The sequence below is a fragment of the Lepisosteus oculatus genome, chromosome 8, assembly GCF_040954835.1.
Source record: "Lepisosteus oculatus isolate fLepOcu1 chromosome 8, fLepOcu1.hap2, whole genome shotgun sequence".
Lineage (NCBI taxonomy): Eukaryota > Metazoa > Chordata > Actinopteri > Semionotiformes > Lepisosteidae > Lepisosteus > Lepisosteus oculatus.
The window spans coordinates 25,702,077-25,729,816 of NC_090703.1; the positions used below are offsets into that span (position 1 = coordinate 25,702,077).

Consider the following 27,740-nt stretch of genomic DNA (forward strand, 5'->3'; position numbering starts at 1 on the left):
CCAGGTTCCATTTCTGGTTAGAGCACAAGTTTTTTATTTTTAACTAAGACTCTAAATATTTATTCTAAATGTACACTATATTGACATTTTTATTATTTGTACATTTTCACAAATTGTGTTTTTTTAAATGCCTGTAGTTTGAAGGCTCTGTGTCATTTGTTTGTGAAGTTATTGACATCTGAAGCATTGTGTCTCAAAAATAGGTGTTTTCATAATAAATTGAAGGTTGTGAAAAGTAACAAATGACCCTGAACTAAAAACAAGCATTTTGAAATGATATATTATTAATTAATATTGTTAATAGTAATCAGATATGTTATTATGCTTCGGTTTCAGTAGTGTTTTTAATATCACTTTGTTATTCTCAATTATAATTATAATATATGCTATTTCGTTTTAAGACTTGTTGTAAAGGCTTGTCTTGAATTGCCCGGTTGAACTGGTTTTTACTCCCGTTGTTGATAGTATTTTCTCATTTTCACATTTTCTCATTCATGTTTTCAGTTTATTTATTGAACACGCTGTGATATTTAAAAATAATAAAATGTCAACATAGTGTACATAATATTTACTATTTAATTTAATTGATTTTTTTATGAGTATTTGTTAAAAGAAAAAAATGTGCCTTGACAGGGAATCAAACACTTACCTCCAGGTTGATAAGCAAGCACCCAATCCCTTGTACCAAAGGTTATTAATTTCTTTAGATACGCAGTTGCATATTATATTCCCTATTAATAGGATTTTAAAAAGTACACATTTTGTTACTGCAATAATGAATGCAAGTAGTCATAGAAAATGTTAAAACATAATAGCTTTTTATAAAGTACATAAACTTAATATAGTTCAGGTGGGTAGCTGTGTCAGCATGCATAGTCTGCAAAGGAACTAGTAATAGGTTTATTCCTTGCTGAAAAGAGAAGAGAGAAAACAATGTTTTGGCTGTGAAGCCTTCTTCAGGTGTCAAACTTAATATAGTCAGAATGAGCACGTCAAAACTTTTCCCAGTTAACTGCAGTAAGTGACCAAGTTAAAGAATTTGATGCATAAAATGTTTCTGAAGAAAGTGAAATGCTGTTGTGTATTTTTTATTTCAGTTACCACTACTTGCCATATACAGTATGTATAATATATTTAGATTCCTAAATTAATATTGTTAATGACATTCAGATATGTCATGCTCTTCTTACTTTTATCCTCAGCTACTAGAGTTTCCTTTGGTTGTAAAATTCCATATAAATATTCCATATTAAACGAATTTAAATATGCACAGTAGAGAGATTAAATGAAATAATTATTTCACTAACATCTCATGCACCACAACTGCCACCTGTCGATCATCTTTGTCCACCGAATCACTGCGTCCTGCATCCCCAATCCCGCGTTATTGGCTTTCACCACACATTCTGAAAGGCTATATCTGTATGCAGTTTTTTCGACAGAAGGAAAGATATATAACTATAACTTTTTCTTCACAGCACACAATGTTACCCTTTTTTCAGCATTGTTCAAAGCAAAAAAAAATTCTGAAGTCCTTCAAATACCATACCAATAGTACTGTAGGTTCTACCTCAACAAAGTCAGTAATTAAATGAGACTGAAAATACACAGTATATAATGGTATTTTCACATTCCCTATCTCCATACCTTGTAATAACACATTGAAGTCACAATAAGTCTGGTCTTTCTAAATAAAAGCCCTTCTGAAAAAGAAGGTTTTGAGTCTAGGATTTGAAAGAGCTCAAGGTATTTTCCTTGATTTGATATCCTCAGGTAAACTGAGAATATAAAGATACTGTACACACTGTGAATAAAATATCTGCCTTGTGACATTTTTTAAACTGCTCCAAAGTTGGGCGCAGGATAAAATCCTCTAACCTGAATGACATGCACACAACCAATTACCCGTACACACATCCATAATACAAAGGACCTAAAAACTAAAACAAGCCCAAGTGCATGAGTGCACCAAGGAGAAAAAATACCAGTTCCACAAAAAGGATCAAAGATCCCTGACCAGCCCCTAAATATGTTACATTACCCACTATAGTTACAGCAAGGTGAAAGTGAGGAGCAACATAAAACGAGATAAAATGAACATGCAGACACAAACTGTATAATAATACAAAGTTTATTTGCAAAAACAGCTATTTCAAATGTTTAAAAAATGTATGTGCAAGATAAAGACCACAGTAATACACTTTTATATTAAAACTAACACTCTGTGGGCACTATACGGGGGGGCTGCCCACTAATTCACTTTCCCGAAAACTTCATGGGGCGAGCAAATTCGCAACTGGACACAATTTGATCTTGCCTAGACACAAAATGTGATCTCATAATCAAGTGTGAAATACAGTAATAATTTCTGTTTTAAAATAGCTTTTTTAAATTTGTATCTGTTGTAACTGTTACTACAGTGGCAAATAGAATTGTGATTCTCTCACAGTATAATATGCAGACTATATTCACATTTCTGATAATTGGAACTATCACAGTATGCCAAATATTGATATTAATAATAAAGCAATTACATGAATGAATCTCCAGACCAACAATCTCCAAGATGCTCGGAAAGAGCAAGGGAATTTAAAGACTGCCCTTAAACAGAAATAGCAATCGAGATTTTTTACATGTATACAGCATTAAGAACAAAGTTACCGTGTAGTGCATAGCACCTCTTTCAGTTTTACATTTCTTGTGTAGCACTGGATGGATTGTTTTGTGTCAGCACATTACCTTATCACAGTAGGGGGAAGGAAAACCGGTTGCAGGCTTTTATTTTTATTCTCCGTCAATACACATCCAGTAGTCATTGATGATCATTGATGCAGCTTTAGCAGAGGAAATCCAATCCCCATGAACCCCACAGGACTACTTCCTGGCAGTGTCTATGTCTCTTGGTTACTAAGTAATTCCTGGCTTTAATCTGTTGTTTTTAATATAAGATTTTAAAGTCATTGTCTAATATATTTCTATAATTACGATCATTATGTTTATTGTTAGGTTTTAAAATTATGAAATTAATATTATGCTATATAGATGTTTTTAGTAATTTTATATGTCACTGTATATACAGTAAATATTGAATTACATTCATGATCTCTTAAGCCCATAGTGGTACTGGGGACTTATGAGATGTTAAATTGAGGAAGGGAGACAATAACTTCAGCCCCAACCCCCACTCCTGGGACAGAGTGAGAAAGGTGTTACATCCAGTCAATAGGATGCAGTGTTGGAGAGTTCAGCGCATTTGTAAATTAATGAGAGGCTGTGAACTGGAGCAGGCACAAGTCCTGCTCCTATAACTTAAATTATACAAGCAATAACTTTATATTATTATTTTTCTTTTTCAGCTAAGTGAGACAAATAGAAAGTTAAATCAGTGAAGATCTCTGAGTTTAATAAGTGAGCACAAAGGTCTAAAATATTTTGCATAGCAAAACTGTCATAGACGCCGACCTTGAGCTTAGATCAAATATTATAGTAGGTTTTGGTAGTGTTAAGTCTTTATAATTTTCCAGAGAGGAGGGTCAAACAGAAGCTGTATAAGTTTGTCAAAATCAGCTACTTTACAAGCTGTACCCAACTTCTCAAAACCTTTGATGGTATGCCTCAGAAACTAATTCATAGTATAATAAAAACACCCACTGGGCACACTGTGTTTGATGTGGTTGCTTTCTCCTTGTCCAGTCATAAATTTTGGAGGGATGTCCTGATCTCTGTAAAGTCCTGGTGGTGCCATATTTCCTCAACTTCTTAATGATGGTTTCCACAGTGTCTCATGATGTACAGATGCAGCCATTCAAAGTGCACGGCACAGACACATACCGCGGGTAATTGACTACATCCTTGCGCATCGTGATGTGCAATACCGCGGTACGTGATTGGTTGACCGACAGGGGCACTCGTGGTGCGTTGGTCGGTCGTAAAAAGATTTAAATGTCTTTACTGTGCCCGTTTTAGTATTGAATATTTATATGGAGTTTTACCACTGAAGGGAAATCTTAGTAGCTGAGCATAAAAAGAATAGGCCATAAACAATATTAATTTTGGAACATCAACATACAGTATTACAGTGTAGTGTGGTCTCACAAGGCACCAGTTCTGTAGGGTTTGGGCATTTATGGGGACAATTATTAATTGTAGCCGTTAATCACAAAATGATTCTTTTAATGGCTTTAGAATCCAACCTTGCGATATAACTCAAACAACGCACACACACAGGTACTAATACACGAGGATACATTTATACATTTATTAATACATACAATATGCATATAAACCTAACAGATCTTATCAAGAGGGTAATCAGAATACAAAAGGTATAGATTCAATCAGTCACGAAGAGTTACACATATCAAGAGGACATACGTTCGGTATATCATTTAGACCGTTTCGTAAATGAACTTGGTCACAACTTCTACACTAGATACTCAAAACAAGTACATAACTCTTAGGAATTAAATTGATATTAACTGGTTGGGATAACAATTGAATTCTCGAGCTGTAATGCAGTGAAGTTGAATACTCATCCAATCTCTGGGGATTCAGATCTCCTGCGGGCACAAAGAAGCAGTTGCAGGCTTGTTGCTGTCCAAGCCACGCTCTCTGGCTCCATGCCAGGCTGTGCTGTTCGGCTTGCGACGGTGCGCTGCTGCTGCTCTCTGAAGACGGGCTAGTTAGTGTTGGCTTTAACTAGCAAACTTGTGCTCAGGAGAAAAGATGACTGTGGGTCCCAGCAGGTCAGGAAGAGGACTGGTTCGTTCCTGATGAAGGGCTAGTTCTGAATACTGATTCAGCTGTCCACAGTTCCGACCTGTTCACGAGGCTTGCTGCTGATGCTAACCTCGGGTGGATCCTCTGGTTACTCTCTGACAACCTCCGGTCTCAACTCTTAAAACAAAGGAAAGTTCTGGCACTCGGACACACTGGCCATTCCGTGGTTGTCCGGGCTGAGTCTCAGGATGGTCAGGAGGCACGCTGCGAGAATGTCCTGCCCTTGGGAGCCTTTCTGCTCCTGGGCCGTCCTGCCCTGGAATTGTCTCGCACCCCTGGAATTCTCCTTAGAGATTCTCCTTAGAATTTCTCCCACTGGAATAGTCCTCTGTGTTGCCTGTTTTTACCTGGAGGAACTTCAGCTCGTTCATTGGCTGAAAGTTTCATGGGCGTCAGAGACCCACGTGGGTTACTCAGCCCTACAAGTCCCTGATTGGTTGATCAAGGTGAAATATGAGTCACTTACTCCTGACACTTAGGAATGCAGTCCAGATGTCCATCTGGCACTCCCAAGACAGATAGGGGCCAATGGATGACCATTGATCATTGATCATGATAGCCAGGCTTAGCTAAGTGCATCCCCATTTGGGAGCTGTTCCTTATCAAAAGAAAACATCTTTAAATCAACTTGCATGAATAGTTTCTCTGTGGCTGCACCACAGAGATGAAGAGAGAGATGGGGCCTCATTTGGGAAAGCACAGCAACACTTAATTCTGTCTTATTAATAAGCCTCGCCGCTACAACAGTATATGGCTGGTCTCGGTACTTTAAAGAAAAAATACACACCAGTATTCCATTTCTCCCTAAACATTTTAAGCATTGAAGTCTTTAACTAACATGTGAAATAGCGTATATAAAATGTGGTAGTTTTAATATGGAATCGTGTATCTAAATAAATTAATAACGATATAATTATATTCATATTCTGCAACACAGTAGTACGTGCTACAACGTCTGTTGATTTTGTATGTGTAGGGCTGTTTCACCTCTGCTCATGTGACCTTGCGGGTGGTACTGTGGTCTACGTTCCTGACTTCTGAACCACAGGTTTTAAGTCATTTTTAATAACAATGAATAGTCACCTTCTTTCCTTCTGACAACGGTCCCTGCTTCTGCTTCCTGCTTCTATCATGTGTGTGTGGGTGGAGATCCCTTTAGATCTCTTTAGATCTCCCTTTAGATCTTCCTTCAGATTTAAAAGGTTATTAATCATATCTTTGATGTCCCATCTTCCTAGTGTAGCTGATCTTTTGCTGCCTGAGTAAACTATCACAAAGCTTTAGAGAACTTAACATTTTTGTTATCAACAAATTGTAAATACGACGTTTACATTGGCATTATTAATTTTTCACTTGAGTGTTTGGAGGATTGTCAGCTGTCACTGAGAGCAGACCCCCCCCTTTTAGGCTGCGCAAATGATCTTTTAAATTTTTATTGAGAAATGGAGGCTGTACAGTATGCATTACAACATAAACATATATTGATTTAGATTGCATTTTGATTTAAATCGCAAATGCCTGTTTAATTATATGTATTTTTTGATTCACAATCAGACAAATCCAACATAAATTGTTATCTTTGTCTTCTACAGTATCTTATTAAACTTTCAGCATAGCTTTCTCCCTGTTTAGATTATTTTTTCTTGGGATTTTGGGATCAAACGTGGAAAGATTAGATTGTAATCTTTTTTATTTTTCAAATACATTTTAGAAAAGTGTAATCTATACTAAAAAGCTTTATTTATTTAATACCACTCAATAATTATATTAATGGAGTTTAGTTGATACTGTTTAAACTTTTGTTTTAAAATGTATTACAGCATTGTACATATGCTTAAGAGAGAAGAGAGAAAACACAAGCCTTCTTCAGGTGTGAGGATTTCTACTCAGAATGAAACGCTAAAGATTTCAGTGCTTTGTGTATATTCTAATGGCAGTGGGGGCAGGGTGTGTGGGAACAGGTTTGTTTGAAATTGCATTGGAGATCTATGTTCTTCACACCTGAAACATTTTCTCTGAAAGCATTTTCTTCCCAGTTTAGCCGATCTTGCTACACCATGTTACAGTTTACTATTATTAACCATATTAATTTTAAGTGCTTAATGCCATTTTTTGACCACGCACAAATATTCTTATGTCCGTATCTTCGCAAGGGAATCAGTGCGAATTTTAATACTAATTAAATGACCGCGGGCACTTTCCACCCCCTCTGACAGCAGGAACTCCTATTCTTAGGTCAGCAGCTCATTACAATGTAGGGTGTTCAAACCATTTTTTTTTTTACACAGTGACACAGCGTTGTGTTGTGAATCTGTTTTTCTGTGTTTACAAAGAAAGTGGAATACAGTGATACTACCTGCTATATAGATACATATGTTTAGATATTTAGACCCTTAAATATCATTATTAATAATAATGATAATAATGATGTTGTGTGTGTGTTTGTGTCTGTCGGTCCTGTGATGGACTGGCGCTATGTTCAGGGTGTATTCTGCCTTGTGTCCTTTGCTACTGGGATAGGCTCCAAATCCTCTGTACTGGATAAAGAGATTAGAAAATGGATGGAAGTAAAGGCACTGTGTGGTTGGAACTATACACAGTGTTAGAAACCCACTATGAAATGGCAGCATCTCACTGAGAATAAAATATTTTATAGTGCTGGCTTAAGGAAACAGCCTTTCCACCTCTCTTGCACATCAGTATCCATACCTAGTTATTTAAACAAATTGCCTCTAATTATAAACGTATTAATTCCTTCAATTCATGTGCATCCAACACACAGTTCAATGCTAGCAACTACACACAATCTAAAATACAATCCTCAGTATCTATGTAAACATACAGTCTGTTAACTTCATCATCTTCATCAAAAGTATGCCTAACCCCATTAGGAAGTGTTCTTGTTATCAGTGTATTCCTCAACTTTCCCAAAATTATCTTTTTCTTACCAACATCTCTTGTCTTTTATCTTGCAATAACTCAGCCAATACTTAAATCTCCAAAAGCTGCTTGTGTTAATTTCTTTAAATCACAAATATCATATGTAAATACTGGCCATGTAATACTCTGCATTGTAGAATAACAGTTTATTTTAAAGGGAACTAGAGAAACTGAGAACTAGAGAAATCAAGAAAGGCTTTTTTTCTAGAATTAATAAATTCTGTTCACTGGGGAAATTAAATCCACACTGAGCAATCTTCAGTATATTCAGAATATGACAGCGAGAATCCTAACAGGGATGCATTACACCTGTCTTCAAGTCCTTGTACTGGCTTCCTATCAGGTTTCGAGTCAACTTCAAAATCCGCATCCTCATTCAGTACCTACTGTATATGGCTTATTATCTGTCTACTCCCCACCTTTGACCGTCTGGCTCTGGTCTTCTAGCTGTCCTCAGGAACATCTACATTCTGTGGGTGACAGGACCTTCTCTAGCTGCACCCCAGAGCTCTCGATTTGTATTCCCAGTGATATCAGTAACGTACCCTGAGTGCATTTAAATCTAACCTCAAAACCTTTCTTTTCAGAAGACTTAGTGTCTGTATCTGCTTTATTTTCTAATTTTGGTAGCACCTCTAACTGCTTGTCTTTCTTATATGTATTTACTTTGTAATCTGTGGTCCTCTTAACTGTTTTTAGATCTACTGTATTGCTTTGAGATGCCACTTTTAAAGGTGATATATAAAATAAAGTTTTTATTATTGTTATAGAGAAACATGATCAGATTTTCCCTGGTTCAGAAAAAAAGATCTAAAGTATACTAGTTTGTCACTCTTCTCATTCCCTCTTTCCTAAATGGCTTTTAATACTACTCTGATTAATCTAACTGCCTATTTTATGTGCTTTCTCTATCCTGCTAGATTTGCAATTATTCTGAAAATGTTCTTCTTGATATAACTCATTTCTAAATACCTTTTTTCACTGTTAACATCTTGCAGCAACTCTGCGACAAAATATACACTTAGCTCAACCTGACAGTTCATCTTGCTACCAACGTTGAATAAAAAAAAAAATCTTAAGATTTCTATATCTCACCAGCAGCCATATCACCCTGCAACTCACAACTGGCAGCCCACTGAAGCTAAGCAGGTGTGAGCCTGGTCAGTACCTGGATGGGAGACCTCCTGGGAAAAACTATGGTTGCTGCTGATAGAGGTGTTAGTGGGGCCAGCAGGGGACGCTCACCCTGCGGTCTGTGTGGGTCCTAATGCCCCAGTATAGTGACATGGACACTATACTGTAAACAGGTGCCGTCCTTCAGATGAGACGTAAAACCGAGGTCCTGACTCTCTGTGGTCATTAAAAATCCCAGGGTGTTTCTTGAAAAGAGTAGGGGTGTAACCCCGGCATCCTGGACAAATTTCCCATTGGCCCTTACCAATCATGGCCTCCTAATAATATAAGTGTAAGCTATTATTATTATTATTATATTTATGTCTTTATTTAGTGGTTTCATTAGTGCTGAAAGAATTTGACCTCGGAACGTTTGCCCAGCGTACTATTATAGGCACATCCCGGAATTTTGACTTCACTGTTTAATGAAGAAATTTTAAAGACAACTTCTTAGTGTAGATAAAAAAGCTTGGATTCCCATGGACAGTATCTTATACACATATCTTTTTCTGTTGTCTTTGTTGATCTCTTGAGGATCCTTGTGATATTTTGAGCTCTCGTTGAATGATAAAAGTGTCGCAGTTTAAATAATTTTCGTTGTTAGAAATTATGAAATGCTCTGTTAAAAGCAAGGGAGTTTTTATATCTGTTATAGGAAAAGAAAATGCCCGACGAACTAGGGATTGAACAGTTTTTCAGTGGTTGTACAATCGATGGAAATGTTCAAATAAATGTGCTAAAGAAATAAACAAAAAAGTAAGTTATTCCTTTATCATATTGGCTAGCTAATGTCCCATCCTTGTTAGTTAGATCAACGAAATGCTGTGGTGGGTGTTACTTTTTGTCGATGAAAAAATAAAGTATTTTCATTTAAAATGACAGTTGCAAATAGTGTGGAGCAGCGTAATACTTTGAGTTTTACTGGTAGAGCTCATACAGCTGTGTCTGGATATCTTTGTCAAATATTTGGCTAGTGTGTATTGTCTGTTTAGGGTTCAGTAGCATTCCACACGGCTGGGCAGCTTGCTCTCCCATCCCCCTGAAGACTCGACCCCTTCTACTTTGAAAATACCTGTGAAACCGGTTTAATTCGTCACAGCCAGCACTCCCGCAGAGAGTGATGAAAACCACATGTAAGACTTTGGTGCTTAAAATGTTTAGGGAGAAATGGAGTATTGGTGTATATTTTTTCTTTAAAATACCAATCACAGCAACATACAGTTTACATAATATGTTTATGTTCCTAAATTAATATCGTTTATGACCTTTATGACCTTCGTTATGCTCCTCTGAGTTTTATGCTTAGCTACTAAAATTTCCCTTTAGTGGTAAAATTCCATATAAATATTCAATACTAAGTGGATTAAAATGTGCACAGTAAAGAGATTAAATAATTAAATCTTTTCACTAACGACCAATACACCAAATTTCTTCCATGTTGCATTAACATTGGAATGTTTTTTTTACAAGTATAAATACATTTTAGCAAAGTCATGTACCATAAAAGTATGGTAATTAAAAACCATTAATACTTTTGCCGGAGTTTAAATAAAGTCGATGTTTTCTCTTTTGGCTAGACATAACTATTTAGCCATGAGATAAACAATACAGTGTCATTAGACAACCTTATGTTTATTAATCTTCCTTGTTATGCACAGTGAGAATTATAATTTAATGAGAATTAATTTAATCACAGAGCGCTCATAAATTGTGCTAGGAAGAAAACAGATAGGTGTTCTGAAAGGTCACATATTACCAGGTTTTCGATAGACAGAATGATAGTGTAACGATTTTGGGTTCGGATAGGACGGACCCAAAAACTGAGACTTGCGGAGTTCAAAGCTGCCTTTATTTTCTTCTCCGTCACCACCTGCCAGCGAGCTCTCCCGCGCCCCGACTAGAGAGAGACACACAACGAGCCCTGCTAATAAAGCACCTTGAATTGAATTGAATTGAGGGGAGGGGGGGCAGAGAGAGAAACACCCAGGTGTGTGCAGAACCAGGGAACTATTTACATAATAAAACTATTTCCCAAATTTAATATGTGCTTCTCTATATTTATTTTCAATTAATTGTCCATAATATTGCTATTCTTTTTTTTTTCAAAGAAATGTTTGTTAAAAGAAAAGTCACAGGGCCGGCTGGATTTGAACACACAACCTCTGGTTTACAAGTCGGGAACATAGACCACAGTACCACCCGCAAGTTCACATGTGGTTAGGTGAAACAGCCCTACACATACAGAATCAACAGACATTGTACAGTGTGTTCCAGTACATATAATATAATATAATGTAATATAATTATGTGTTGCGGTACATGAATATAATTATATCGTTATTAATTTCTTTAGATACGCGATTCCATATTATATTCCCTTTTAATAAAATTCTAAAAGTATGCTTGTTGACTCCGGTATCTCTTTAGTTAAAAACTTCGATGCTTCAAATGTTTAGGAAGAAATGGAATACTGGTGTGTATTTTTTCTTTAAAGTACCAAGACCAGCCATATACTGTATGTTTATGTTCCAAAATTAATATTGTTTATGGCCTTCACACGCGTTACAGTATGCTGCTATTCTTTTTATGCTCAGCTACTAAGATTTCCCTTCAGTGGTAAAATTCCATATGAATATTCAATACTAAAATGGGCACAGTAAAGACGTTTACTGTAAATCTTCTACGACAGACCAACGGACCACAAGTGCCCCTGTCGGTCAACCAATCACGTACCGCGGTACCGCGCGTCATCTTCCGTAACAATGCACGATGCCGTAGCCAATTACCTCCGGTACGTGTCTGTACCGCGCACTTTGAATGGCTGCATCTGTAATTTCTTTAGATACGTGATTCCATATTATATTCCCCATTAATCAAATTCTTAAAGTATGCTTGTTGACTCTGGTATCGAGCGTATTCGGAGAAAAGCTTAAAACTACCACTTTTTATACACGTTATTTTACGTAAGTTAAAGACTTCGAAACCGAGACCAGCCTTATACTGTATGTTTATGTTCCAAAATTAATATCGTTTATGGCCTTCACACGCATTACAGTATGCTCCTATTCTTTTTATGCTCAGCTACTAAGATTTCCCCTCAGTGGTAAAATTCCATATATATATTCAATACTTAAATGGGCACAGTAAAGACATTAAATATACATATACATACTGTATACAGTACAGTTTGTATACAGTAATATGTTTATGTTCCTGAATCAATATCTTTTATGAGCATTTGTAAGGCATGGTGGATTGGAGATTCTCAAAAATTATTGTACTTTGCATGATTGGAAACAAATGCGTGATTGCGAAATGCTGTGGTGTTACTTTTACAAAGACGGTCAATGAAAAAAAGAATGTGGACCAGGGCAATACTTTGAGTTTATAGCTTGTCCAAGGTCATTCATTATTAATACTATTAGTAATATCTTTGGTAAAGACTTTGATGGCGACAGCTCGAACATAAGAGGTTGAGCTTTATTAGCTCCACCTTGCGGAAATTCCAGATACTATTATTTTACTTGCGGTACCACGTGGTATCATGCGGCACTATGCGAGAATTTACGACATTAATACGGTAACTTGCGGTAAACTTGCGGCGCATCGCAAAATAATGCGGTATCGCCCGCTTGTTTTGAATGGCTGCATCTGTATGTAATGCCTTCAGATTTATTTTAAATCCCTCTCCTGATCTGTTCCTATCAACAATAAGATCACATAGGTTTTCTGTTAGCTCCTTGGTTATCTCTGCACCATGCAATCAAGAAGCCTTTAGGGAAATCCTGCAGGAACAGCTGATTTTATTTAGGACTAATCAGAATAACTTCAGTTGATGTCAGGTGAAGGCAAATTACCTTTGTACATGATTTGATATGTAATTGATTAAATATAAACACAGTTACAGCTCCCTTTATAAAGGGTGTGCACATTTATGCAACCAAGGAATTGAAAGTGTTTTATTTTTAATTTTTTCCTTAAAATTATCCATTTGTTTTTTTACTTAAACGTTGTTGGTTACAAGGTCTTATTAAAGGTGAAAAAAGGTCTGAGATGATTTGTCTTGATTCCAGCCAAACGCTGAAATTTCAAAAAGGGTGTGTAGACCACTTTATATAACTCTACCAGTTACGATTTATTTATGTGCAGGGATGTGTGAGTTTACCAATTCTTTTCAGACTTTATACAAATCAGTGTACAGTAGTAGTCAAGGCAACTGTATTGTTACATTTTCAGGTGATACAGCTGTGTTTGGCATAATGTACAAAGAACAGAGAAAGCACTTTGTCTATGTATAGTAAGAAATTCATAGGTCTGTCCAATGGTGTGACACACATAACCTGATTTTCAATGTGAAAAAAAAGCTAAAGAGATGGTGTTTGATCCCAAACTGTTGGTGACCATTCATAAAGTATGTAGTGATTCACAAGGAACTTACTACTCAGGTTATGTCATACCCTGTTAGTATTTAGGAATATATAGACTGCAACCTGAGCAGGACTATTCAGGTTGAGAGTGTTTGGTCCAGAGTTCAGCAGTATTTGTATTTTTTACAAAGATTAAAAGTGTTTGGAATTGGAAAGGTAATAATGTTCCACTTTAGAATAATGTAATTAAGAATGTTCTTAGATATGGTATAACAGTGTGGTTTGGTCATATATCGGTCCAATTAAGATAAAAAATAATCTGTCTTGTCCAAACAGCAATGAAGGTTATAGGAGTGAAGTAGCACTCTTCCTTGACGTATCTTATTTGTGAAGTTGATACCTATTATATACGTATTTCAGGATTCTAGGAAAAAAATATGTAAGGCACATCCTGTGTTTTACAGACCATAAAATCTTTAAATAAGACACTTTATAGAACATTTATTACAAATGAATTATTTCCACTGACTTTAATAATTACTTTAATATTTTATGTTGCATTGAAAACTGGAACATGCATACAGTACACATGTTACTTACTTCCTTTTATTGTTCCAGATATGAAATTTGCTTTGCAGGCTGGTCAAATACATAACACAATACATGATGCATTTAACACAACATGAACCCATTAACAAATAAGAGACATATACTGTAGGTACATATATGATAATAAATATATGTAAATAAAGTAAGATATACTGTACAGTGACTAGAAAAGTTTCACTATTGAGAAGGCAGCATCTTTGACTCTTTTTTTAGCTCTGTAGGCAAATTGCTTGGTATCCAGTAGGTGCTCTACTTGATGGAGGACATGACACATTTTTCTCAGATGACTTCACAACTAAAGAGGTCACATCCACATGTCTGAAATCATTTAATATTTTGGGGGATTTGTGCTTTTCAGCTGGTATGATTGTTGTCTGGTTCCAAATCATGTACTGTATATGTTAGAACATAAAGTATGTGAAAAATGCAGAAAAAAAATGTATTGTGTAAGAAATACTTACATATTATAATTCTATATATAACTATGTATAAATATAGGAAATGCTATAAATATAGGTAAAACTACAGAAGCAATGCCTATTTTAAAATACTTTCCAGTATACATTATTCTTATTGAATTTTTTAGGAAAATATTTCTTTCTGCTGAACCCTAAGCCAGCTCTTACTGCAGCATGTGAGTAAACTGAAGTTGTAACCACTAACACCCAGGAAAGGATTGACATGATGTATACCAGCTAGAGTTAAATAGACGCCCTTTGCAAACACACCTGATTAAAAAGGATGTGCACCAGTGAAGGAGGTGGTCGTAATTACAGGACTATATTGAGCTCTTTAAAACATTTTAAAAAGGCTGGTTCATCATCACATGACCACTGTAGGCAGCAGTGGGTTTCCAGCCTCATCCTCTTCAGTGATCTAGAGAATCCAATTTTTTTTCAAAATGGTTTCCTGGCCACAGAGCACTGTGACTCTGAGTTTCCCTTAATTAATTATGTAACACAGGCTGCCCCTGCGGTATTATGGGATAGATATGAGCAGAATATATAAATTTTACTTTTCTTTATTCTGAGTTGCTCTTCTGAAGATAAAGAGAAACATCATAAATTGTGGTATTGATTGTCCAGTTTTCAATAGGGCCCCCATAGGGTTTTGGTTCCCAAATCTTTTCTCAGGGCATCATGAAAAGTTCCACCGGGAAATGGTCATTAACCCATAATGTAGAGTATACAAACTGGATATTCAGGATGATCAGAGGAATGATGCATGGGCAGGCATAAGAAGACCAGATTTAAAGAACAAAAATGTAAAGCATATCCTGCAAAAATAATATCTAATACTAATATAAATATATAATATAAATATAAATCCAGAAAATTTGATCATAATCAGACAATGAAAATGATCAGACAAGAAAATTGACAAGTATTTTGGATTTTATGTTTCCTTGACTGGACAGTACACTATTCACAAAATCTAATGGGTTGACTTTTACTTTTACTATTTTTTCTAGGGAGTTTGATTTTCAACACAAATGTTCCTGGTTGTGCTTTTTATAAAAAGGCAAATTTTATAAATATTATTGATTTTGGTAGATGCCTTTATCAAAGCTGAATTCCACTAATGCAGGCTGCCCAATAAAAAGAATGCAATATTATTAATGGAACAAGTAATAGGTTTATTCCATGCTGAAAAGAGAAGAGAGAAAACACAACGTTCCGGCTGTGAAGCCTTCTTCAGGTGTGAGGGTCAGCTCTCTTTTCAGCATGGAATAAACCAGCATGCTGACGTAGCTACCCACCTGAACTAATTGTATTCATGTTTTTTTTCAAAAATGAAAAATTAAAATTTTTACCAAAAATTAAAATCACCAAGCTTGAACACCTCCCTTCCATGCAAAGCTTTTAGTTACACTGGATATGAACTTAGTCAAGTGCTGACATACTGTACAATGCTGAAATGGTATAAAAATGTTGGTCTTGACTTAATTTGGGCTTGACTTAGTTAAGTAGTTTATGAACTGTACAGATGCAGCCATGCATATCAAAACACTTTTCCGCAGTAATCTGACTACACTGTATCACTGTATTTTTTACTTTGATACCGTGAAAAATCTTTCTATCGCTCAGTTGATTTTTGAAAGATGGAGGTGGTGTTTGAATTTCTGATTAATTGTTGTTTATGTATAATATTTATATATTATATACTGTATAATGTTTCTTTGCAGTGTAATTGAAAATGAAACTGATGATAAACCCATCACTAAGAAATGCTTTAGTTTTTAATTTAGTGTGGCACTGAATACATGTAGAAAAAACTACATTTCTAAGCATTCCACAAACACAGTCTTCCAATCATAGTGATACATTGGCAGTTAAGTGATGGAATTTTGTACCGTAACAAAAAAAAATGTGGATAAAATAAATCAATATGAATAAAAAATGCTGAATTTCTGAGAAACACACATTTTGTTGTATTTATTGCAGCATTGTGGCAAACGTGTGGCTTCTGCTCCTTAAAGAAAATCTCTGCTGTGCATTGTATCTTTACAGGACTGAAAAAAAATGGAACAGCAGAGCACAGGCACTGAACAGACTAAAAAACTGTTTTTTTCTTAAACTGGTCTATTTAATACATTTCTGTTCTGCATTTCTGTACAAGTCTGCACTATATAAAGGGTTTTTCTTTTATCAAAGAAAGGATGAAGCTAATACTCACACAAGAAGCAGAATTGTAACCTAATTTGAGTTTGTAATATTCTGTTTTATTTGTTCATATCCAGGTATTCTGCAGGTATTTATGCCTGTGTATAAACAAACAGCTACGGTTACTTAAAATGCAATTAGGTAATATATATTATTTAAATAGAATTTGGGAAAATTTTGCAAATATTTTTTTTCAACATCTGGTTTTAAAGAAGACAAAACTGGAGGACAATTGAGAAAGAGATGTACATTCCACACACAGGGAACCTTTCATTTTAACAGTTTATTTCACAAAACGGAAACAAATGAGATAAGAGATAAAACAGAGATTCTGTTTTCCTGATGGTTTTTCTAATTTGGTGACAGGGGCTTCAATTAAGGGTGAAACAGACATTTTCAATTTAACACAGAACAAATACATTACAAAATCTTCTCACCTCAGCATTTATGGACTTCCATTCCCAAATGTCTGCTCTCCTCAGATAAAAGTTATTGTTAATCCACTAAATACACTAAGTTTATCCACTAAATGTGGTAATTTTACTACTATTGTTAATTTTCAGAGGAACAACTATGAACATTTCTATGGAGCCTGCCTTCTTATATTTATTTATATATTTGCTTTTCTTGCAGTGAGCGATAGCTGCTTTCGGAACCTTGCCGAAGACCGGAGTGGAATCAACCTGAAAGAACTTGTTCATGATCCGACTCTGTAAGTAAATTCCGACAAGGATTGAATAAATTTCAAACCTAGAACAGGACAGAAATAATACCCGACCTGTAACCTCCCGCAAGAACAGAATAAAAGCCCAATCTGTAACCTCCCACAACAACAGAAATGACACCCAACCTGTACACCCAAACAGTAACCTCCCTCAAGGACAGAATAAACATTCAACCTGTAACCTCCAGTAACGTTCTGCAAGGAAAAAATACCTAGCCTGCACTGCTGTTGCATCCAATGCCTGGAATTATATAGCCACTCAGAGAAATGCAATTAACAACACCTAGTCAACGACATAAAATGTGACTCCACACGTATTGAGAAATCTTCTTTGTGAGGAGAAGGTACAGATCCAGGCATTCCAAATGGTCGAAGCATCATGTGCCATACTGCAGTGGTAACACAAAATATGTTTGTAAAAGTTCCAGATGGTGCACTGAATGCTTAACGTGGCATGTGGAATAACTCTGGGCTTTCACGCAAACATCCTGAGTTCAAATTCCAGACAATGCCCAGCCCCTTGGAGATAATCTTAATAACATTTAATTTATATATTACATTTACATGTTTATTCATTTTATATATCATAGTATGTTAAATATTAAATTGATATTAAAATAAAAGTAGGACTGTTTCACAAAGCAAGATTACTCATCCAGATATATAAAAAATACTTTATAAGCCTTTGTGAATCCAACGTTTTCCTTCAGGATTACATCTGCATTAACAGTCTATGTTTGTCTTTGTACTAATTTAAGAAAACAATTTTATTTTAGATTTCAATTCTAAAAAAATATTCTACACATACTATACTGTAGTATAGGCTTTAAAACCATATGGTACAAAACTGCATTTACTGTATATGTTGTACAGTATATGTATGTGCGGTTGATTACAGCACAGTATAACACAATACTGCGCAGTCCAAAGAAAAATTGGGAGTTGAATTGTTTCTGAGAGAATTGGCCCCAGTGTGATTTTGTATGTGTGTATTTGTATAAAATATTATGAGTACTTAGTGATTAAGGCTCTTGGACAAAAAAATATGTGATCAATTGCAGCATTATCCTCATGACAAACCTAAGTTGAAAGCGATCCTGCAGAAGGAGAAGGTGGGTTTGGGCCTCTTTAAATTCTGGAATATACCCACATTTACCTAAACCTTATCTTGTTGCTTGCAAGCTGTTTGGCATTGTCATATTTAAGGCAAGTGTGTTAAGTAGCTATGGCTCAGCCTTTGTTACAGAAATCATGTATTTTTATGCATCGTGTTTTTTATTGCACTTAAGACTTAAGACTTAAGACTTTGCTATTGCCATTGTTGTTGTTTTTCAGGAAAGGGTGATAGTGGATAAATAGTGTAGAAGATTTTTTATGTGCTTCACAGCATTCAAGGGAGAGATGGTGGCATTATTATTTATTTTTAATCTTTATTTATATTATATATATTATATATTTGTTATAATGGGGAGCCAGTCAGACGAAAAAGAGTTGGGTGCTAGTTTTTAAGGTGAGGCATCATAAGTTAGTGATTGGTTAGAATGTTATCAGGTATAGTTCTGGAACCAACCCTACAGATCTCCCATTGGTTGATCTTACTTTGGGTGATGAACAGTGACCTTGGCACCATGGTCTTGGGAAGAAACAGACTACAGGCTTATGGAGCCCATCTGTACTATATATCATTAGATGGTTCAGCATTGAATGTACCTTTATGATTTTTAGATGGTCCTATTAGCCTCATTCCTGTACATTAACTCAAAGGCCAAAGGTGCTTGGTCAAGGGAACACAAAGATTATTAGAAATCTTTTGTAACACTTAATTCTTAGTGTAATAATATGTTTTGCCACTACACCCCTTTTCTAATCTAAGCAGAGGCACATACCAGTGCATTACACTGTGAAAGACTGAGGTCAGGGTTGAAAGCCCTTTTGCAGTCTGAAGCCGACTGCTTCCTGTACAGTATGTCTGTTGTACCCAATATGTGATGCATGCTCTGTCAAGATCAAGATCAAGAATTTGGCACATTTGGAGAATTGTTTGGGTCATGATTGGGCAAGCAGTAGGGCACATACAATTTAATCAAACCATGATTTTAAGGACAGTATGGTGTGACTCATAATAGATGTTTTGATTATCTTGGTCCCAGCTACTGTACATTCTCCCATCTCCCGGGGGAAGAAAGGGAATCTCTCAGCTGGGAATCTCTCATACAGGACTCAGACTAACAGTCTCAGATACAAGGTTTGGCAGAATGTTGCTGAAGCTTTTGGCATTTCAATTAAATTTACTTTTTATTGTCGTCTCTTATCTTTTTTATTAAATGACTCCTATGTGATCTGTCACTCAGTTTCAGTGTAAAATTGCAAGAGTGCTTACAGAGTCTTTAATCTCTCCTGCTGTCCAGGGTATCCTCTCTCCCAGGTTGAGCCATCTTAGGAGCTTTTTAAAACTTTCTCTCAATAGCTTTATTCATTTATTCATGAATCTAGTGCAGGCATCTTGAAAGCATTTGAGACTAATGATTCAGCTTAGTTTGCAAATAAAATTATAAATAAAAGGTAAGTTAATATGATTAGATGTCTTTGGAAAAATGCTAGTGGTCTCACTAAGAATGTTGGAAACAATGGTTGTAATTTGTGTTATTTTAGGTGCAGGTGTTTTCCGTAATTGTTTTTTTTTCATAATGTATTAAATCTCAAAAACTGACCCTGAACATTTAAATATTTTGTTTCAAAGGTAGAATTGCTGTCAGTATATTATGATGTATGTCTAAATTAGCTCAAATGGAACATGCTGAAGGAGGAAGTTAAATATTGTAAATGGTAATCTTTTCACTGTACTATGTAAAATATGCTACTTTGACAGAAGTCTGACAGGGCCTTTTGCATCTCTTTTGCAAGTCTTTTCCTTCAATATACAGTATGTTTGTTAGCCCTTGGTATTTCTCAAAAGACATTAATAAAATTGCCAGGGCATTTCCTCTTGCTAGCTGTGTCAAAATCATCATTTAGGTATTAGAGAACTAGCAGATTAATAGCAGTATCATAAACTGTAGATACATGGTTACTTCAGATATACAATACTTTGATTTTATTACAAGGAGGTTTTGATCATGTGGAATTAGGAATTAACTAGAATCTCCATGTACTGTATTTTGCTACAAAGTGCAATCTACAAGATATGTGTAAGTGTTTGAAGTGGGGTGCTTGAAATTGTCAAATGCAAAATTTTATTCTTGTTGTGTTACATTGCTTTCTCTCAGACTTTGAGAGTCATCAGTTTCTTACTCTCAGATGCATTAATGTTCTGCACACAGTGACAGGGTCCAAAATTCTGCAAATGATTCTGCCCCATGACTGGATCAAGATGCTTCACCTCCACTTATTCTTTACTTACCCAGAGTTCAGGATTAACCAAAGTTAAAAGTAAAGGTATACTGGATTCTAGCCTGATGGTTTAAGTGGATTTTGTACCAGTTTGTACCAGTACAAGTTTTTGTTAACATGCAAATTGTTACACCACTTAGCTCTGTGAGATTTGAATAACCTTTTGATTTACCATCAGTGCAAACATCATCCCTTCGAGTTCTGGTTTTTGGTGTTTGATTTCAAGTTTCATAGCTCCCTGTAGCTACTGCTTTTAAAGTGAACTCTTTGTTCCACTCACTAGAGTATGCAACAGCACCTATGTTTTAGAAACTTTTCAAATTATTGAAATCTTAAATGTTTTCAATATATGTTTCAGAGCATGTACAAGGGCATTGATATACTGTATAATGCAGAAATAATATTTAACAGAGCATCTCTTTTACACCTTTTTGTGGGAAAATGGATCAAAAGTGCAAAGACAGTGGCAGATCAATGAGGATTTTGGATAAATGAAACACAAGCAGATTTGGGAAGGAGAGATCAGTGTCAGACAGGCAGGCAGACAGATTTTGCCTTACGTATTTCTACTGATTCAGAATGCATTGTACATGGGGGATTGGGTTTGCTATTTAAATATCAATAACTAGTACAAGTCATGTGTAGCACCTCATTTCTGTAAGAGCAAGGTTTCCTAGCTGATATCAGTGAAAGAAGAAACAATCAGTTCAATTTGAACTTGATTTTAGAATCAGTCAACCTTACTTCAAAATTTATTTTTTATTTTTAAATACCAAATTACTTTGATTCACAGTCATTTTAAAGGGATGATGTAAAATAAAGACCTGAAACCTGAAGCCCTTCTTGTACATCAATAGTTTTTAGCTCTCAATATTTGTGCCATTCCTAGAATTCAAATACATAAGGTGGGAGGCAGGTTACTTTGTTGTTAAATCTTTTTACACATTGAAGTTCCTACCCAGTTACATCAGATGGGCTCTATCTCCTAGCTGAGATTCAGTTCAAGATTGTTTTCTCTTGAGTTCCTTTTTTTGCTTTGTAAAACACTTAAGGAAATGAACTAGAGGAATCTCAATAGCTTCCAAGCCAAGCAGTCTGATTGTTGTTCATGAAAACACAGATGGTTCTGAGAACCCACACCCAGATGGATCCTCTCAGGCCCTATGATCCCCACCGGCTCTGCTGGACCTTGCTTCATTGTGAAATGCTTCAACCAAAAAGCCTGTTTTTTTTATTTTCGTGCATTGCTTACCTGTTCATGTGCCATGCTTTCCATTCAAATTCAATTCAAAAGAGACCAGAAGTACAGTGCCATGTGAAAGCTATTCACAGTTAATTGGTGATACATCTAATCTCACAACTAATGTGCTCTTAACTTTCACAGCTTATGCATTTGTACTGACATCGTTATGTGGTCATTGTCAGCACACCTACAAGAGCTGGTTAGTGTGCATATACAGTCATCTTTTTTACTTTTAATTTATTTCATTTACTGTTTTAGAACACTTTAATAGGTTAATAGAGTGGTTTTATAACAGTTGTATGGTAAGGGCCAAGTGACACATTACACACCTTTTGAGAAAGCATATTATTGTTTATTAAGGTATAGGGACTTGAAGAACAATGTAATAAACAGGAGAAAACATTGTTCTGACATATAGCTGCAATATGACTAAGGGAATATCAAGTGTTGATTTAAAGATGAAGTTTCAGAAACATGATATCTCACTGTCTTTTAATTAAGTTATTTTTCTCCCTTTTTATGCTGTAGTTTCTAAGTTTCTAATGTATATGCTTCAATGTACTGTACTGTATATGTGCTTTGAATATTTCCTCTTGAATCATCTATAAAGGTGTCTGTGTTCATAACCCTTTTTCTTCATCTAAATTAGATTGTGCAACATGGTGCATGTTCTCTAGTAGTGCCTTTAGAATAAGGATATCAAATAACACTAATAACACAAACACCAACAACTTATCTTTTGTACTGCTTGTAGCAAGCAATGCTGATCGTGATATATGCAGAGGGGGTGCCATTTGCAGTGAAGTGGATAGAGAGATAGCAAAGGGTGGAACACAGGGTTCTAAAGCAGTGAGCAGGGTTTTGTGATGACTGCTCTTTTAACACTTTCTTCTTAATGTGTCACTGAACACATGAAGATACAAATAAGATTTCATGTACAGCTGCTATGAATCCAGGAGTAAAGATGTTATTTAAACACATGCTAGAAGACATGCTGCTAAAATTTCAAATAAAATTGACCTTAAGCTCAGCAATAACAGTTTGGTGTTGTGAGGCAGTTCATGAAGTTTAATTTCCAATCTGTTAACCAAATGCATAATTATGTATTAAGTCTTTTTAAAGAGTTAAAACAGGCTTTACTCAAAAATCTGATTTTGGATGTTGATAAAGGTTTCCCTTTCAAGGAAGGGTTAGTTGCACAATACATGAGTTTGTATCATACCCTCAGTTTGTACTGATTTATTTACTACAGTACCAGATTTGTATGTACTGTAGTATCAAATCCAAGGAAAAATGTGCTACCCGTACTGAATTGCAGACTAGAATTTTGGTCGTGTTTCATGTTCTATGTTACCATAATCCTTCATCCTCATCCCCAGTTTCATGCTTGTAACCCTTTCTCGAAACCTCAATTTGGTGTTAACAATTCACTTCCTCAGACCTTACATCCGTGTTACTGTCCTCATTTCATCCAGAGTATATAGCATTCAAACTCTGAACTCTTGAGTGGCGTAATATGTATGTACAGATCCAGCCATTCAGAATGCACGACAAATAATGGGTCTCAAGTGGCACACATTGCATGTTCCAATACATGTTGTTAAAATATTGTGTTGCAGAACTGCACTGCTTTGTAAAACTACCAGGTGGCACAATAAATGCATGGCATGTGGAAGTATTTGGGTTGTCACCCAAAAATGCTTGGTTCCGAATCCCGGTCGATGTCCCATACAGAAAAACATTTTTCCAATTGTAGAATTTAATTTGTATCCTGTTTAAACTTTTATTAATTTTATACTGTATGTTACCATGTGTTAAATATGAAATGAATATTAAAAAAGATAGTAGGGCTGTTCTACACAAAAAAAATAATTAGACAAATATTTTAAAAACAGTTTATTATTAAATTTAAATTAAATTTATTTCACACATATTGTATTGTAGTGACTTTAAAAACCTACGCTATTGTTTCGGCATATCTGTGGAGATGACTTCGTGTGATTTGCATGTGAGGCACATCTTTGTTCATGTATTCAATTCAGGTTCCCAACATTTTAAAACAATGGGACACACACTGTGAAGCAAATATGTTCAATTTTAAAGACACCATACCATCTCATAATGATAATGGAGTTGGACCACCTTAAATCACTTAATGTGCTGTATACAGTAGCATTTGTGAGATTACATCAGTACATTAGAGATGTACATTAACTGTACATATGCCTTAGATATGCTGCAGTTCTACAGTCCTGAGGTTCAGTGCTTTTGAGAGATGGTGAATTAGTAAAGCAACCTGATTTATTATAATGCCACTAACATCAACACAGCACATGTATATTATTTTTCAATGTGAAAACTCTAATACTGAATCTGTGAGTAATAGTACACTCAACAAACAACATACATGTAAGACTCACAACTTGCAGAATAAGTTAAATAAAAGCCCTTCTAAAAACAAAGGTTTCACATCTAGATTTGAAAGAGATCAGAGAAGATGACTATCTGACATCCTTTGGGAAACCAAGACACTAAAGAAACCTGCTATCAATAAAATATCTGCTTTGCGACATTCCTATACAGTGACATTGAATACGATACTGTTAAAGCAGTGGTGTTGCACACCTATGAATTAGTCCCTGAGGCATACTTGAGGCATCAAAGGTTTCAAAATTACAAAAAATAATAAATCTGTAAATCAAACCTTTCTTGAGTTTGCACAAGAGAAAGGGGTTCTTTATGAGAAGTTGTGTACTGCTTGCCAAGAAGCTGATTTTGACAAACAGCTAATTTTGTTTGAAGAATTTATAAACTGTCTCCCTGACAGAAGCAGAAAGTTACCTTGTTCTCATAAAGAGCTCTGTTAGCAGATGAGTTTGTGTTAACACATAAGAATGTGTTTAAAAATTCTGTTCAACCCTTCTTTCATGGAGTTGACAAATACTCAAGAGTTCCAACATCTACCATAACATCCTATCTAATCTCAAGGTCTGCTTCTTTGCACACTAAGGAAAAACAATAGTGTTTTTACTGCCATAAAACAGGCCATTTGGTTGCTGATTGCCTTATGTTAAAGCATAAACAACAAAATTGCAAAAGTGTCTCTTTGATTCAGACATTTTCTTGCGTGTCTGAATGTAATGTAGAATAGTCATCAATGAGGGATATGATCCATCTATGTTGGAGAACTGAAAGCCCTGAAGTTTATAAGATCTTGAGCAATACTGGTGCTTCTCAGGCTTTTATTCTTGCTAACAGTTTGCTTTTTTGGACCAGAATTCTTGTTACTCCAGTATGCTTTTACAAGGCATAGTGATAGGGTATGTGAAAGTCACACTACATACTGTGCATTTACAGTTTCATTTAATTACTAGTTTTGTTAAGGTAGAGGTGCCACCTAGTAGTTCAGGTGGGTAGCTGCGCCAGTATGCGCAGGCTGCAAAGGAACAAGTAATAGGTTTATTCCATGCTGAAAAGAGAAGAAAGAAAATATGTTTCGGCTGTGGAGCTTCTTCAGGTGTGAGAAAGACAGGGCAGTAAGCAAAGGTAATGTAGCAGGAAAACAAAAGCTGGGAGAGAGGAGGAGCGAGAGGTGGGAGCAGGGGACAGAAAGAGTGGCCAATCAGGAAATGTGAAGTCAGGTTAGGTGAAGAGAGGTGTGAAATGAAACCTACAATGAATAGAGAGAATTTTAGAAGAAATGTAGTCTGTTGTTGAGAGAAGGGGGAAGGTGTGATCCTAGCTGCAGGGTAATTTTAGTTTCTGTAGTCCTTCTGATGTATTAGTTAGGAAAACCATCTTTGAGAACAACTTTGATCTATGCTTTCATAACTCCAGACAATTTTCTGAAATACATAGTGATGACTTTTGGTATGCAAAATGTTCCAGCCATGTGTCAGCAACTTGTACTGACAGGTGTACAAAAATTGTGAGATATATTTGGATGATGCTGTAGTGTATTCTTCCAGTTGGCCTGAGCGTGTTTGCACTCTGTGTGGTATTTGAGAGACTTCAGAACGTTCCTTTAACAGTCAGCCTAAGCAAGTGTGAAGTAAGACGACTGTGATGTATCTGAGTAACCAAGGTCAAGGTCAACTTGATGATAAAATGGCTGCAATTATTAAGTTTCATTGTACTTACCACTAAATGTGAAAATGGTGTAGTTTTTGTATAAAGAAAATTCTGATGTTGTATCATCTTTAGTCTCTTTAGTCCCTCTTGTGTATTTTTGTCTATTGAATGTCAGTGTACAAACTGTTAAGGCACTGCTGTTTAAGAATTATGTGCTTGCTGCCCCAGATTTTCTACTACCGTTTAAATTAGATGCTAGTGGATTAGGTGTTGGCTCAGTTCTGATATAGGAGGATCAAAATGGAGTTGATCAGGTAAAATATTCTACCATTGGCTTTAGCCTTATTACTTGTTTTGCAGCATTTTGAAGTTTATTTAGGCTCAACTATTCTGCCGCTGGTTGTTTTTACTGATCACAATCCTTTAAATTTTCTTTATTGTTTGTATATCCATAATCAATGACTGATGCGCTGCTCGCTTATGTTACAGGGTTACTCCCTGGAAATTAAGCACAAGAAGGGCATGGAGAATGTTGTAGCTGATGCACTGGTCACAGGTTACAGAGGTTTTAACAAACCTTATTTGTTATTAAGGGTTAGAGTGTTATGTCCTGCTGTGTTTGTTAACAGGTATAGGCAGTCTTATTTGTGATTTGTGATTTGGGTGTTATTCCTTTGTCGGACTGTCAGGGACCAGCGATTGGCCGGCAAATCACTAAGTTGTTATCGCTCTGTAACCTGTCATCTATTCAAGTTTAAAGGATGCCACTAGACACCGAGAAGAGAAGGGGGTGGAAGACAGCTGTTGGGTCATGGTCTGCTGGAAATTTAAGGATCTTGTTCGTTGTTAGGCATAGGGGGTGTAGTAAAGTGATATATATATATAAATAAAGGTATAAGTATTATTTGGAATTACAAGTAATAGTCCATCAGATGGCTCTATCTCATTTTCCTAAGTTGTATGAGTCACCCGGCGGTTATAGTTTTGGTGCCAGAAAGCAAAGGAGAAAACCGGGAAGAACTGGGGAGTTTGGTGACAGTTGAAGAGAGGTAGCGTGAGATAAAGATGTCGGATCGGTAGTCTAATGTTACGTACAAACAAACGTAACTTTAATATATAGTTCATTGTTCCACACCCGCCTCCATGTCATTGTGAAGATACAACAGGGGGTATGTTTTAAGAGATGTTGGTGGTTGATAATGTTGGAGAACTGGACAAGTATTTGATTTCTTTTTGTATTTCTTTAAGATAGTTTATTTCAGCATTGCTAGTTAGTCGCACTGAATAATTTTTTTTGGCATTGGCCTTGTTGTTTTTTGGAAAAGGGATTTAGTTAGGGATTTAGAATGTTAAACTTCTTTTTTCCATGTTATACATTTTTGACTTTTAACTAACCTGGGCTTCAGACTGAAATCTGCTTGCTTTGAGTGTTTATTTTATTGAAAATGAAAAATTATTTTTAAAAAAATTAAAAATTAAATTTTAATGCAGTTCATTTACGATTATACAGCACTGTAAGTACACATATCATGTAATTAAGTATTAAGTGTTTATAGACAGGTTTATACAGTTTAAAGCACAGATAATCATGAAAATGATTTCAAGGCGGTGTACTCAAACTTTTGACTGGTACTGTACATCTTAATTATTTTATTTAAATATTACAGAAAGAGTCTTTGTTTCCTAAAACTACAACTGGCAAGTTGGCTGAGAAGCAAGCCCTAAGACCATATAGCTTGCAGGAGACAATGCTACGACTGTAGCAAATCATCACTTGCAGT

The 27,740-nt window shown here is 35.8% G+C and overlaps 1 protein-coding gene across 13 annotated transcripts in view; it reads left to right on the plus strand.

Moving 5' to 3' along the window:
• Positions 1–27,740, plus strand: part of gphna (gephyrin a) — a 479,030-nt gene that overhangs the window by 160,631 nt on the left and 290,659 nt on the right. For all 13 annotated transcript variants that reach the window (XM_015351213.2, XM_015351218.2, XM_015351214.2 and 10 more), the window contains exon 2: positions 17,165–17,243. In XM_015351213.2, coding sequence (XP_015206699.1) covers positions 17,165–17,243 — 79 coding nt within the window. The remainder of the gene's footprint in view (positions 1–17,164; positions 17,244–27,740) is intronic.